Raw genomic sequence first — 14,715 nt, 5'->3', positions numbered from 1 at the left:
TTAGATGAAGAAAAAGCTACTAGTTTGTGAGCTTCGAGTAACCCACTCTTAATAAAGCAACCAAACGTAATCCTCACATGTGTATCACTAGAGAAGCATATTTATGCACGCATACTTCTTAAAGCCAGGGCAGTGACTTGGAAAACTAGAAAAATCTCTAGTTAATTTTTACACAAGGTTAGGGATCTATGAGAAGCTACAGATTTCAATTGACCACATGGGTTTTTGTTGTTTGTGTGTTTGTTTGATTTTGAGTGATTCAAATATATAAACTTTACCCTCGTAACACAGGCGGTACAACTGAGGTGAGAATTATTACAAATGCTTGCCATATATGTGTTTTCATCTCTCTAGCAGTCAATTTTTACTTTTGTAAGAAAAAACACAAAACAATGTAAAACTCATTCAGTTAATATTCACTCATTCAGTGACCTTACGTCACTTCAAGCAAAATATTTTAAGATGTCGCCAACAGTGATTTACATCATTATCTCACTGAGCATCACTAACCTGAGAGTGTCTAACCTTATGAAGCAAACTACGTTCTTCAAGAAAACATTAAGAAAGGGGCTTTCAAGCCTGTTAACACCATTTTGCACAAAAGCGTTGCTTTTCGTTGTGGAAAGCTTGGACACTTGCAGGTGTCTTCCTTCTACTGAAGAAACTGTAAACAAGTAACCTCCCTTTCTTGATGGAAAGTCTACCTGCCAACAGCACAAAGACTGATTCCTCCATCCAAACATACAGCAGAAAGCTGAAAGCTTTGCTGTTGCTCAAATTTTGGTTTAAACTTCAACTCAACTCAGTCACTGAGCAGCAAGATAAACTTAGAGAGTTTCCATAAATTTCATGACCCTTCATTTCTTCAGTTATCTATGGAGAATTTATTTATGACAGTTTAAATATGTAAGTGTAGAATTCAAATAAATAACTCATGTCAAACTGCCTGTGATAAATGCAGCACGAGACCCCATAAAATTACTATAATTTGTTGAATCCAAGGGAAATGTCAGAGAAGTACTACTGTTAGTAGTTTTGTGACTAACAGCTCTGCACTTAAAACTTAAGGGAAAAAAATCAAAAGAAGAACTTACTTGCAGAATTATGCTCTATATTCAGAGATGTGGTCCTTTTGAAATTTGGGCCATTGTAAACATATGTATGGGGATTTTCAGGTAGTTTTTTTCAGGCTTGTTTTGAAGGATGCTGAGGGTAGGAGACAGCCATCCACCCTGCTGATAACACAGACCGAGGTGCCTAGGAATGACATTCTTGGTGAGGGTCATGGGACTTAAGAGCTAGTCACTCAGATGAATTCCATGTCTATTAAGAACTAGGACATGTATTACAATGCATTTTCATGCCATTATTGTCTAGATTGCCTCTGCATTGGCTAGAAAACTGACTTTGTTTTTTGAGAATAGTATTTTGCTACCCTTGAATTTTCATTGACTTATTTTTATTACTCTCCCAATATTACTCATAGAATATTATGGTTTGTATCCATGTACTTGATCATTGAGTTGTGTCAGGTACTATTCATGTCATGGCAAGAGATGACTTTTTTTTTTTTTTGCACTGTTTTAATCACCAGCCAGTAAATAAAATATAATTTAAGAAAATTTGATATACACATAGGCAACTCACAAAACATACATTTTTTTTTTCAGGATGATAAACACTTTGAAAAATAATTCATCATTTTACAAAAAGAATCCACTACCATTTTTTAAATAGCCAGTTTTTGTATTAAAGCTAATACAGATTTATTTACATTCTACAGAGAATGTCAAGATTTCACTACTGGCACATGGGAAGTCCTCTTTAAACCACACTTCCTTATAAATTGAAGGTAATCTTGTTATTTAGTTTCAATTTTGTTAATGTTCAGTTGGACTATCTGTAAATCCTCTCCCAAAATGTGTATTTTCTTTTAATATCAAGAAGGAATAAAACAAAGAAAATGCCTTTGACACAAATGGAAAGTGATTTTAAAACTTGAGTATTGCAAATTTATATATATATATGTATATATATATATATATATAATCAAGAATAATAATGAAAACCCAAGTTATTCACTTGAAAGGACTTGAGGGCAGTCTCCTTTGAAAACCCATTGTTATTTCCACTTTCTCATTCTGTACTGTCTGTTCCTCTTTGTTATTGCTACACTATAATCAAAGCATAAACTATTTTAAGGGCATTTGACACTAACTACTTCATTCCTACTCATAAAGGCACCTCTCAGTCACCTCCAGAGCTGTGAAAACAGTTATTCCCAGGACACTGAGAAGCAGGTGTTCCCAGATCCACATAAATACCCATCAGCTTCCAGGAAAATGGCAGCACCCCTCTCAATATGGAAAGCTACTGGACAAAAACAACAACAACCAATATAAATAACATAACATAAAAAAGAGAAAGAAAGAAAAAAAAAGTTTTGTTGGTTTTATTATTTTTAGTGTTGTTTGAAGAGCAGAGAGTATTTGAAATTCAATTCTGATAAGCTATGTAGAAAGGTGACATACAGGGTCATTATTTTAAAAACACCCAAGAGGCAAGATCTAGCAATAAAAAGAAAAGAAAAGAAAAGAAAAGAAACTCAACATTAGAAATAAGCCTGTAGGGTTTCTACCACTGAGTAGCTGGGGTATTTTGGTAGGACCGTAGATTACTCTATGTGCTGGGGCACTGGAAATAGAGGTGTACCTGAAACACTACCCACATTCCCTCCAAACGCCTCCAGCCTGCTCTCCAATCCTCAGACAAACCAGATACAGGGCTAGGCATGCAATGTCTTGGCTTTTCTAGTACTTCAAGGCCACAGTTGAGATTCCACACTGCATATTGCTTAGTCTTCTAACTCCTGTGATGTGATTTGGTCTAAAGGCTTTAATTTTGTGCATGAGTCTTGCTTTATAAGAATAGACACATATATTTATGGAGCTTTACCTAACTTACTGTTGAAATAAACAAGGTCTCAGAACTGAAACCCTTCTATGCAGATATTGTTTTCCTAGATTTTCTATTTTGGAGAGCTGTGGTGAAGTAAATGGTTCCTAAAATATGGAAAAGCTCCATCACACATCTTAGGTTATAAGTGGACTCAGTTGCCTCATTTGTGCATGAGATGAAATGGCTGCTATTTAAAACTATCTATCTGAATTGCACACAGGAAGAGTGGCTGACACCGTTATTGCTGCATTTCTTTTGGTCATATTATACAGTTTTTCTAAGTGCTAAATTACATAATTTCTGTAGTCCACAGAGAAAAGCCTGAAGTAAAATAGACTCAACAATTTTCGCTGCTTTAAAGTAAATGCTAATAGCACATGGTGAGGAGACTTTCTATGAGGGTAAAGGAGACACAATGACACAACTGAAACTTTAAGAAATCCACAGGGATATTTTAGAACATGTGTGAATATTCTTCTTTCAAAAGTCTGGGAAATGAATGAAATCTAAGGAAAATAATCTTATAAATGACAAAGTAAACAGGAATTCAAAACTTTCACTGTGTTAATTTCACTGATAAAGGTTTTGAGTCATCTTTGTTTTAAAGAAATGTATTCCCATCGTTCAGGGGAAGCAGAAGCTGTTTGTTCCTCACTGAGTGACACGTAGTGGTCAGAGCTTCAGAAAATAATTTTTTTTTTTTGTATTTAGATTCTGGCATGAATTTATTTTCACCTGTGTTGCACATGTTACCTAAAGTACTTGAACAATCAGAATTCATTATTTTTTTATTACTGAGAACCTTGCAAAGAGCCTAAAATGTGGACAAAGGGCCATATTTATGTTGGTAAGTAGTTGAGTTTAACATCCAAAGCTTTTTTTTTTTAAGTTAGAGATATAAATTTCATGACAAAATTCCAACACAAATTGTCAATCAGGACAAAACTTTACTATTGCATGGATAGCTGAAGAGATCTGCAAACTATATCAGAGTTTCTTGTAATAGAATGTCGGAATGTCGACCCATGGGTAGATGCTTTCTTTTTGTAATTGCGTCTGATAGTTATTTACATGAAGAAGTAACTAAACTGTAGGCTGGATGAACGTCTTCAGTGAGTGAGCTCTAGTAATTTCCCCCAAGGTATGAAAATGCCTTGTGTTTATTATTTCAACATAGACCATTTGCATACAAAAATATCTATCGTAGGAGTCACTTTACCACATGGAATCATTTGCATTGGTTTTAATTGAAAAAGATAGCTAAAAATTTTCTGTGGCTTATTGTAACAGTACAAGGATAAAAGGTGCATTTATTTAACAGAAACACTTGTAAAATAAACTGTGAAAGCAAAAGCAGGCTACAAAAGAGGAGGCTTCATGTTGCTTCTGCTTTGTTCAAACATGTTACAGGTTAACTACGCCACAATGGATAAACACTGGAAAGTGTAAGTTAGCAGTTGATATTGTAATTTCAAACATTGCACCTGCCCAGAGCACTATGGAAAATATGTATAGGTATGGGTAAACACTCCTCCTCCAAGTGTCACAATCTTGTGGTCACATAATCTTCAGGGGCAGATGTGTCCGTGGGGCTTAAATCATAGTCTATGCTTGAGTCCTCCTCCTGGGCGTGTTTCTCCTTTGGTATGATAGGGACGGTGTCTTCCACCACCACCTTCTCCGACTTGAAGGAGGAGCACACTCTCTTGCCTACCTGTAAACCCAAAGTGTCCGTATTCCTTTCTCTATGGTCTACTAGCACACACTGTTCATTGAGACCAGGAATGCTGCGGTCACCCCGTGAAGCTAATCCTTGGGATTCCAGTTGGATATTTCTCTCAAGTGCTCCTGCCGCCTGTTGACGAGTAATTTCTTCTGAAACAGAGAAGATTTGGTTTGCGTTTTGCTCAGCAGCATTTTGTTTTGACCGTCTATGAAATAACCCGAAGTTTTTGATATCAGCCACAAAATTCACTTTTCTCTGCTTCTCCCTGGGCGGCTCCTGCACCACCAGGGCGGAACCATTGCTTATGTTATGTCTCTCGGAGGCAATGACTGCCGACCTTGGGTGGATCAGAGTGGTTAAATCAAAGAGGCTGAGATTCTTTTTCTTGTCCTTGCTATTACCTTCGCTATGGCTCTTTTCATCGGAGTCTGCCGAACTCGCTGCGTTGGCTGACTGTATAGTGGAGAGCTTGCTTCCTCTGAGCAATCCCAGAACTTCAAAGCGGAAGCTAGAAATGTCTTGCTTTAGTTCCTGGATGAAATTCAAATGGTACATTAGGTGGTGACTTAGGGAAACATCATTTCCTAGTTCCATACATCAGTCCTGAAATGGTCCTGTGTCTTTTGAAGACCCAGGGCTCTGCCTGTCCTCCTGGAATTCTACTTAGAGTTCTTTCTCTGACGTTTGGGATCATTATTTTCCCTAATGGCATTTTATATCCTAGTATAATGTTTATTCTTTACTGCTAACATGACTGAGCAGAGAGATTCCTAGGACATGCTTCAGGGTGGGTCAGTGATGCTAGACAAAGTCACAGGGCCCATTCAGTGGACTAATTTCATTATCGACTCACAATACCGTGGCATTTGCTGGTAGTTGGGGCCTACTGAAAGAAAGATCATGATGAGCATGTCCGTGGGCCCACAGATCTAGTCCTGGCCCCTTTCTACTCCTGGCAGCCATCGTGTGACTTGCTCCACCCTGCTCTCTCTGCCATGATGGACCTATGCTTCCCAAATAAAAACTTTCTCTTTAAAGTTGCTTCTCTTCAGTGTTTTGTAACAATGAGGAAAGCAGATGGGAGGCAAAAAAGAAATCTTTTAAGGGTGAAATAAAAAGAAATAGAAGGGATTGTACTATCTGTCACTGTTCAGTGGGTTTCCTATTTTCTTGGAGATGGTGGTTTCAAATATTTCCTCTCTGGAGTCTGCATCTAACTGTCAAGCCATTCCATGCTCCTGGAGTCACATGTTTTAAAACAGTATATTTTTCTATGTAAAGGGATTGCCAAAGTAAAATAACATGAACCTCACTCTTCTGAGAAACTGTCAGCTCTCAGTACCTGTGGGAGGGCCTTACACCAACTCTTATGTCCATAAGTCCTGACTGATTCACAGGAGGATCCTAGACCCCTACCTGTTTCTTATCTCTTTGGGAAACCTCTTCTTCAGCCTTCTTCCACCCCCACCCCCACCCCAACAACACTGTCTTCCAGGGCAATGGAATCATTTAGCCTCATAACTAAGATTTCCAGTTGCAGAAAAATATTTTGGAATTTATTCGACAATCTGCGCTGTAATTTGAAAGTCCCCCTACTTACTTAACTGATTGTTTATATGCTGTTTCCATAAAAGGCCTTTTATGCTTCTTTTTTTAAAATTTTGTCTGTAAAACCATATTAACAATAAAACATTCCTTCAAAATTTCTAGACAGCTATGTAAAATAAAAGAATCACTTTACATTTAACTTTAAACATCATTTTCCTATATTCACCTATTTCCTCTCAAATAACCTTAAAAATAGAAAATCAAGTGCAAAGACTAAGCTTATTCGTTGTAATTAGATCAAACCTTAAATATCTGTTTCAGAGACCTAGAAAGCATGTGCCATTGCTAGTGTGTTGGTTATTAAATGCCTCTGATTTAGAAATCAGGCTGACATACAAATGGGTCAGGGGTCAGAACGCTACCAGGAACTAGGATTTTCTTTGCCACTAAGTTAAACCCCCTTGACAGTTTGGGTTAAATATGTTTCAAAAGCAATTTAGGAAGTTTCCCCACTTAGCTGTTGTCTTTCTGTGTATCTGTCTGACCTCTCCCTAAATTTCATGGGAAGTTTAATTCAAAACACATGGATCTCTGCCAGAACACGTAAAGCTGGGCTTGTAACTCCGACGTTAAGGGCTACCTCCTCCCTCTGCCTCTTGGATGAAGGTGAACCATTACCTTAACGTTCTCCTCCGTCAGGCCTTCTTCCGTTTTTGCCTCTCTGATCATGGCTGCCACGTAGCGCTTCACCAGGTTCCTCATCACCTCCTGAACAATGGGATCGACATTAAGCGTGGGGGCTCACTCTCTGTCCCAAGTCAGGTCTGCATGTCATTTGGACAACAGTTTCAAGATCAAACACAAACTACTTACTTGGTATTGGTGATGTCTTCTCAAGTTATCAGCAGCTCGTCTCTGAAAAGGAAAGGGCATTCCTGTGTGGTTATGTAGGTACATGATTATCTGAGAAGTCACTGCTTTTACAGATAAGGCTGGTCTTGTGTTTTATCACCAAAGTGGGGCCAATGAGCCACAGTCACAGAGAGGCTCCACACACATCCAAAGAATCAATGAACGGAAGTGAGAAAAAGCAACGTCTGTAACCCACAGGACTCTTAAAATAGAATAAATTAACAATGGTAGATAGGCTGTGGGGCCATGAGAGAATTAGCTAATCATGCTGGATAGTCCTCCCTGCCTCCCTGGAAATACTGCAAGGCAGAGATAGGAAAGAACCAGGGAAGAAAACAGCAAATGGAAGTAATGTTTTCTCATAAATATCAGCATAGAGAAATGCAGAAATCAGTCATTGTAGGAAGCAATACACAATCAGAAACCTTGGAGGGTGCCGAACTTGGAACAGCTGTAATCACACACCTGCTGAAGGGAATTCCCATTTTTAAAGAGGTGAGATTTAATAAAAAAAAAAAAATCAAGAAATAAAGAGCTGTCTTCAGACACACTGCTAGTTAAGCTTTTTAAGATGGCAAGAGTGTGGCTTTCAGCTACCTTTAACTGTGAGGTTTTGGAGATGGGACACAGGGAATCCAGGGAAAGTGCATCCTCCAGGGATTCACCCTCAGTTACCTCTTTAAAGAGACTGCGATGCCTCAGGAGCAGAGGCGGGCGTGCGTGCAATATTAGTCTTTTTTTTTTTAAGTACAGAATTGAGAAAAGATGGTTAGTGATGGAAAAGGTCCATTAAGAACCAAGTTAAACAACAAACGAGATTAAAATTTTGTATTTCCACCTTTCACATGTATTCTAAAAGCATTAGTAAAAAACCTGTCTATGGTGACCCCACAATAATGTATTTTAATGAGCAGTAGCATTGATTCTTAAGGAAGAACACTGGAAAAATCAATCTAACTAAAACCATTTCTGAAATAAAGGAATTAATTTGGTATATTCTGAGAAGCAAAGGGAATAATAGTTCGTGGTTCCTAATAAGGCTTTTGATTTTATTTCCTAGTAAATATTTAACCATAGGCTGATAAAACAGAATTTTAGAAAGAGCTGTGCATGAATATAAAATGACCTTTTGAAAATTTTTAAAAGTCAAAATTTTATTCTACTGGGCCTTAGCAGTGTCTCTGTTTCAAGACAAGCAGCAATATACAGACAGGGAGGAAGCCACTGCTTTGATTCCTAAAGCCATTAATTACTAAAAACAACATTCTCTGCGTGAGAAATTATATCTCTCTAGGATTAAGGTATTTGCTGAAAAACTAGGGAATTAGACCACCTAGAAGTATGTAGCATGGGAGTTTTCTGGCTAGGCCACCAGATGGGGGTGGTGTCTGCCTCCTGCTGAGGCAGAACTCAGGATAAACTCTGAGAGAAAAGGTAGTTCTAGGAAAAAAGCAATGGAGTTTCTTGAAATGAGAAAAAGTACTAAATGAGTTGTATGCCAATATCTTTAAACTCACTAAAAATATCCAACAAATGACATCCAGAATACTTCAAACTTATGATCCTTAATTTGACATAAAACCAACTTAGTTGGTTCACCTCCACTGGTTTTAATGTCAAATGATGTCTGAGGTTATAGTTGAGCTTTATTGAGCATAAAAGTAGGGTTAAGGTTGGTAGAGTCAGAGTTAGGAATGATAGCAAAAACATCATGGCACATTTAAATATTAAAACGAGCACATTTTCTTCCAAGTTCTAGAACCTTCCCCAATATCTACAGTCAACATTTTAAATTCAAATATGAAAATAAACAAAAAGCACAGCTTAAAGTGAACCATAATATATTTGGCTTGGGCAAAGATTTGAAAAATAGAAAAAAAAAAAAAGCTTGTCAGAAAAAAGGAAGAGCATAGGAAGAACTTACTTCACTAACTGGGGGTTCAATTCGCAGGTTAGGTTTAGGGCTAACCTAACGCGGCTCACTTTTTGTCAACTGCTGGTTTTCTCCGTGTTCTCGGTAGTTACATAATACCTTTTCATCTTGAGATGCTGCATCAGCTAAGTAGTGTCAACATCTCTGCTAGAGATGAAATTATCCCCTTCCTAAAATCGAGTAAATCTGGATCCAACACACGCGCCAAAGGATGGGCATGAAGGCTGTGCACTGCATCCCATCTAAGCCGTCCTCTGCCGTCTCAGCATGGATGTTTTAGTCTCTTCTCTTGCCTACTTGTCCCTATTGTCTGCATTCGAAGCAGGCGGCGGTGTTGCAATACGAAGGACAGGGAGCTAAAGTTCGATGTGGATACAGACCGAGCATATCTCAGGGGGACTTTACACTCGCACAGCAAAAATAAACTCATTGGCTAACTTAGGATATTTTTTTTTATAATTTTATTTTTCTCATGAGTTACATTTTGTTAACTCTGTATCCCAGCTGTATCCCTCATTCCCTCCCCAATCCCACCCTCCCTCCCTCATCTCCTCCCTGCCCCTTTCCAAGTCCACTGATAGGGGAGGACCTCCTCCCCTTTCATATGACTCCCTTTTGTCAGGTATTTTCAGGACTGGCTGCAAAGTCCTCCTCTGTGGCCTAACATTACTGCTCCTCCCTCGGGAGGTGGGGAGGTCAAAGAGCCAGTCATTAAGTTCCTGTTAGAAATAGTCCTTGTTCCCCTTACTATGGGAAACCAATTGATTACTGAGCTATCACGGGTCACATCCGTGCAGAGGTTCTAGGTTTTATCCTCTCATGGACTTTGAGATATGATCCGGAGCATGTGTCACTGGGGTTAGCTCCCTTCATCTTTCCATTTCTTCACTGATTAGCTAAATATTGACATAAATTAAAAATATTCCAGGATCCTCAAGCTTTATAAACTGACCAATCTCTGGGTTACTTCCGAGGTAACATTTTGAATGCATTTGCCTCTCTTTGAGGGATTTTTATGAGTTTTGTGCTTGTCAAAGTACTTTGTGAAGCTAGATTATGAGATATCACTACCCTGGAAGTGAAGGGAGGTGGGAATGGGAAATTTGCTTCTAAGTGATCTGGAGGGTCAAGATGGTCAAACCCGGAAGTCAACCTTCTTTAGTGGGAGTCCGGGATATTCATCTGCATGGCATTGAATGTCTGGTACAATCTCTTGGAATTTCCTTTTGTCTGCAGAATAGCTATTTGATTATACAGCCAATTTAAAATACATTATTAGGTGACTACATGTTCATATTTGCAATATTCTTTCAGAGGCAAAAGCCTCTAAATAGTAAGTTGATTAAAACACACTTAAATGGCTTGTTGTCTATAAGGTGATGAAATGACTGAGACACAGATGATGGAAAATACATCATTAAAGACGTTGGTGAAGGCTGGGTGTGTCCTACGAACATGGCAGGGGAACCAGGAGTGAGGGTTTGGACTGAACATGAGGCACCAGGATTCTGACAAGTCGAGATGGGCAGGTATTATTGAGAGAAAAATTAGCAGGGAAGTTAGTTTGTGTTCTTCATGAGAAACTTTTGATGGCACAAAGGAGCCGGTGGCTGCTAGCCCCTGGATTTTTAATTAACCAAGTGTCATGGGAAGGAAGGGTGACATCTTTGACAGTTGTCTGGCATCAGGCAGGAAAGGACTTTGAGGCTTCTGACCAGGGTCATAGATTCTTGGCATTCTTGGTCTGGAAACTGCATCACTCAAGATCTGTGTCCAGCTTCCCACAGCGTCTGTGTCTGCACATGGCTGGAGTCTTAGAAAACTCTTATGGCCTCATCCCACACACAACTATGGTAAGTTCACATTTCAATGTACTAGGGTTTCTAACTTAAAGCTTGGAGGTTAAGGAGAGCAAGATAGCGAAACTCATACGTTCTGCAACACACACATAATAAATTGTCACCAATTAGTGATAACATTAAATGTCATATAGCAGACCTACTTTCAGAGATATTTGGGATAGTTATAACCTTGCTATTGGCTAAAAATCTGCTGACATTCAAAGGTCTTTTATCTTCAGGGAAGGGGTTGCATCATGACTGTCACTGGAGCCGGGAGTGTTTTATTTGAAAGTGCCAAGTGAATAAGGACAATGAGGTTTCTGTGAAACTGTTGCAGTGGCGAGAGTTGCATTTTGTAGCTTTTATTTTTAATTTTAGATTGGTTGTCAATTCTGCCTGACAGGAAAATGGTCCAAGATCAAAGACTTAATTTAGCATGAGTCGAGGGAGAGCATTTTGGAGAATATGCATATAATATTTTCCTCTCTTTGTCGGTTATACCATATGTAGCTGGACAGCATGTGGAATGTTCTCTGGTGGGATAACATTCAACATAGGGCCTGGAGATATACCCATATGTCACATAGGCATAAGCAGGGTCCACCTGATGTGTTAGGCTTGACAATGGCATTTGAATCATAGAACCATTGGAAAAGAAAAAAAATGAAGTGCTGAGGAGCCTTGACTGCTGCCAGGGAAGTTGAGGTTTCAACAGCTTCACCAGGCTCTCTCAAGCTGAGAGAGAGGTTTGCAGCAGGAGAGGGGCTCCGGGGAATGCGCCATGACATTTGCTGGTTTTTTAGCTTCTTTCTTTCCAGGTCTACTATGAGGAATGTCAGGCGTTCTGCAAAAGCTGATTCCCTGCAGTCAACGTTCAGGGTCATTTTCTTTCATTTCCACTCCAGTTTCTGTCTGTCACTGAGTTCCCAGCCCATGAATTATGCCGTTTAGTCTTTCCTGTGCTCAGCGCAGCCCTTTAAGGATGCAACCTGCTGTGTGCTCTCCTTCAGAACTATGAAACGGCAAGAGGCCAGTGCAGGATGGAATCTTTACTCCAAAAATTACAGTTTGACTCTGTTTGAGATGAATTTACTTAGTGTCCCCCATAACACACCTTCTCATCATTAACAGCATGCATTTGTGAATTCTTGTTCATAAACACATTTTCTGAATATATAAAATAAAGATATCGTATTGTCAGACCGAGTGATCAGGACATCATTCCTGAAGTTCCCAGAGTATCCATCAAACAGGCCCTATTACCATCTCCCATTTGAAAAGGCAAGTTGAGTAAATCCTCTCCAGCAATGCTTACATCAGTAACGTGGAAACCAGGGTTTTCATGGATGGCTGCCTTTTTCTGTAAGATCTACAGGCAAGCCTACTGAGAGTGGTGAAGCTTGAGCTGTACATTTTGACAAATTACCACTAAAGATGAAATGCAGGCCTGGACTGCTGTCTGTCTTCTTTTAGAACTGCCGCAGGGGGCGAATTCACAGGCTCTAATTCCCTTGCCACTGATTTAATTAATTGTATTTCTGTGGCAACTGCTTAGTCGTTAATAGCTCATCCATATCCCAAGACTGAGTGACACTCAAGGACCCTGAGACTGTGATTCATATTTTATTTTGCACTAAAGAGAAAATTATACAGTGGGAAATGTGAAACTCAAGAAAGGCTATGATTTTATCGAAGATCTGGTAGTGTGGGGAGTTAGTATGTTAACTTAATCATTTCAGTTAGCAACCCGCCCTGTCTGTGGCCTTAAGAATGCTTCACATTAATTAAATGCTTTGGGGAAGGTATTACCTTAGCTTCCTTGGACTTTAATTAAATGTATTTGAACTATTTCAACAATCAGCACAGAGGTTAATTTTTAGCTTATAAAGCCAAGATAGGTCCTAATGCTTTCTTTGAATAGGGATTTCTCATTAAGGTTTCAATATAAAAAGAATTCTAGATGATTCTGTTATAAGCTACAGTCCAAGAACTGAAGCTTTAGTATCATTGAAGGCTCTGACGAAAACATTTGAGCTATAGAGTTGGCTCAGTGGCTAAGAGCGTTGGCTGCTCTTGCAGAAGACCCAGGTTTGGTTCCTAGCACCCACGTGGCAACTCACAACCATCTGTAACTCTATTCCATGGGATCTGAAACCTTCTTCTGATCTCTGAGAGGAGATATGTATATATATATATATGCATACATGAGTTTTTATGTTATTTGGTTAGTATACTCTCATTAAGTGTCCCTTCAGTGGGACTTTCATGACTACTTAGGGAACAGCCATCTGTCAATAATGGGTTTACTTCTACCAAAAGGTTTTGCTCAACAATAAGACATTTCTACTTCATTTATGTTTTCCTACATAAAATAGTCAAGTAAAGGCTGATTTACCTGAAAATATCAATCATCCATCAGAGGAAGTCTGAGGTTAAGAAAAACATGAGTTAATGAGCTTTCATGGCTAGTGAATCACTATTGCCAGGAAGCATAAACAGCAAGATGAGATCAGCAATAACAGCTCCTGGAGAGTGACCACGGCAGTCACCCCCATGAAGAGCTGTGGTTCTAGGCTTTTTCTGAGAATGTGCATTAGATGACCTTCAGTGTAAATTCACCTAACTTGTGGGGGACAAGAATCTCTAAGTGAACCATGGTAGGAATGTTAGAGAGAATGCTTTGAAGAATGTAATCACGTCTGGCTGAATTTTCAATTTTCTGTTTTAAAAGCATGGCATAAATTCATGCACATCGTGGGTCAGAGAGAAATTCAAAACAGCCTATTAAAATCGGGGCTCTGAGATACAGTCAACCAAGATCTCCAAAAACCTCATAAAAAAAAATCAAAACCGGAGTACACAACTCGGAAAACACTGCTGTGAAATTCCCACTTTTCAGGGAGTAAGGGAGAGTGAGAGGGAGCCAAGTGCACTGAGAAGCAAAGGACCTGTTTGTTCCCCACTCCTGTCTCCGTGAAGCTTTGTGCTTGAGGAATACTGAAAAACTGGATACCATAAACAAGTTCTTTGAAACAAAAACAGTGGAACTGGTGCTCTCTAAGCCAAGTTTGGAGGGTGATGCGATCATATTTTAATAATCAATTTGGTTTTGCAAAGTGCATGTCACTGATCTTCTGCTGTAGCCCTTTCATAGTGTGTGTGTGTGTGTGTGTGTGTGTGTGTAAACCTCTACCAGCAAGTGTCTATGCAACAAACTGTCACAAAGGCTGACCAAACATAAATGTTCTCACACCAATGCCAGTGACTTTTCACCTTTTTTCCTCATTCACTCTTCTACAGTCTCACAACCATCTTTTTAAACAATTAAAATAGATGTATTTAATGTGTGTGTGTGTGTATGTGTACACATGCTTATGTGTATGGAGGTCAGAGGACAACTTTTAGGAGTTGGCTCTCTTCTTCTCCCATGTGGGTCCATGTTTTCAGACAAGGCAGAAAGAACTTTTTGCCACTGAACAATTTTTCTGGGCCAGGTTCACAATAATCAATTTATATTATTTTTTGTTTTGTAGATAAAAGTATCTATACCAATTCTATATATGTGTATACATGCACACACACACACACACACACACACACATATATATATATATATATATATATATATATATATATATATATATATATTACACTCACACAAACCACACTTAGAGCTCACCAAACGAGTATTACATCTTTAGAGAGAAGAAAAAGTCCAAATTCTAACAGGTTTAAGTTGGGTTGGGACAAAGCTTGCCCAAGACTGCTCAGAGGAAAAAAAATAAGAGTTGTTTGAT

At 38.9% G+C, this 14,715-nt stretch overlaps 1 protein-coding gene across 7 annotated transcripts in view; it reads right to left on the bottom strand.

The window, feature by feature from the left end:
- Window positions 1–237: 237 nt before the first annotated feature.
- Window positions 238–14,715, bottom strand: part of Trpc4 (transient receptor potential cation channel subfamily C member 4) — a 172,756-nt gene continuing 158,278 nt past the window's right edge. For 5 of the 7 annotated variants that reach the window (XM_060378302.1, XM_060378301.1, XM_060378305.1 and 2 more), the window contains 3 exons: window positions 7,106–7,147; window positions 6,911–7,000; window positions 238–5,215 (listed from right to left, as the gene is read on the bottom strand). In XM_060378302.1, coding sequence (XP_060234285.1) covers window positions 4,502–5,215; window positions 6,911–7,000; window positions 7,106–7,147 — 846 coding nt within the window. In that variant the 3' untranslated portion in view covers window positions 238–4,501. The remainder of the gene's footprint in view (window positions 5,216–6,910; window positions 7,001–7,105; window positions 7,148–14,715) is intronic. The other 2 variants (XM_060378303.1, XM_060378304.1) reach the window with 2 other exon arrangements.

The sequence above is a fragment of the Meriones unguiculatus genome, chromosome 2 (assembly GCF_030254825.1).
Source record: "Meriones unguiculatus strain TT.TT164.6M chromosome 2, Bangor_MerUng_6.1, whole genome shotgun sequence".
NCBI classification, from domain to species: domain Eukaryota; kingdom Metazoa; phylum Chordata; class Mammalia; order Rodentia; family Muridae; genus Meriones; species Meriones unguiculatus.
Note: the sequence above shows the minus strand (reverse complement) of the source record. Positions and strands in the feature narration are given on the sequence as shown.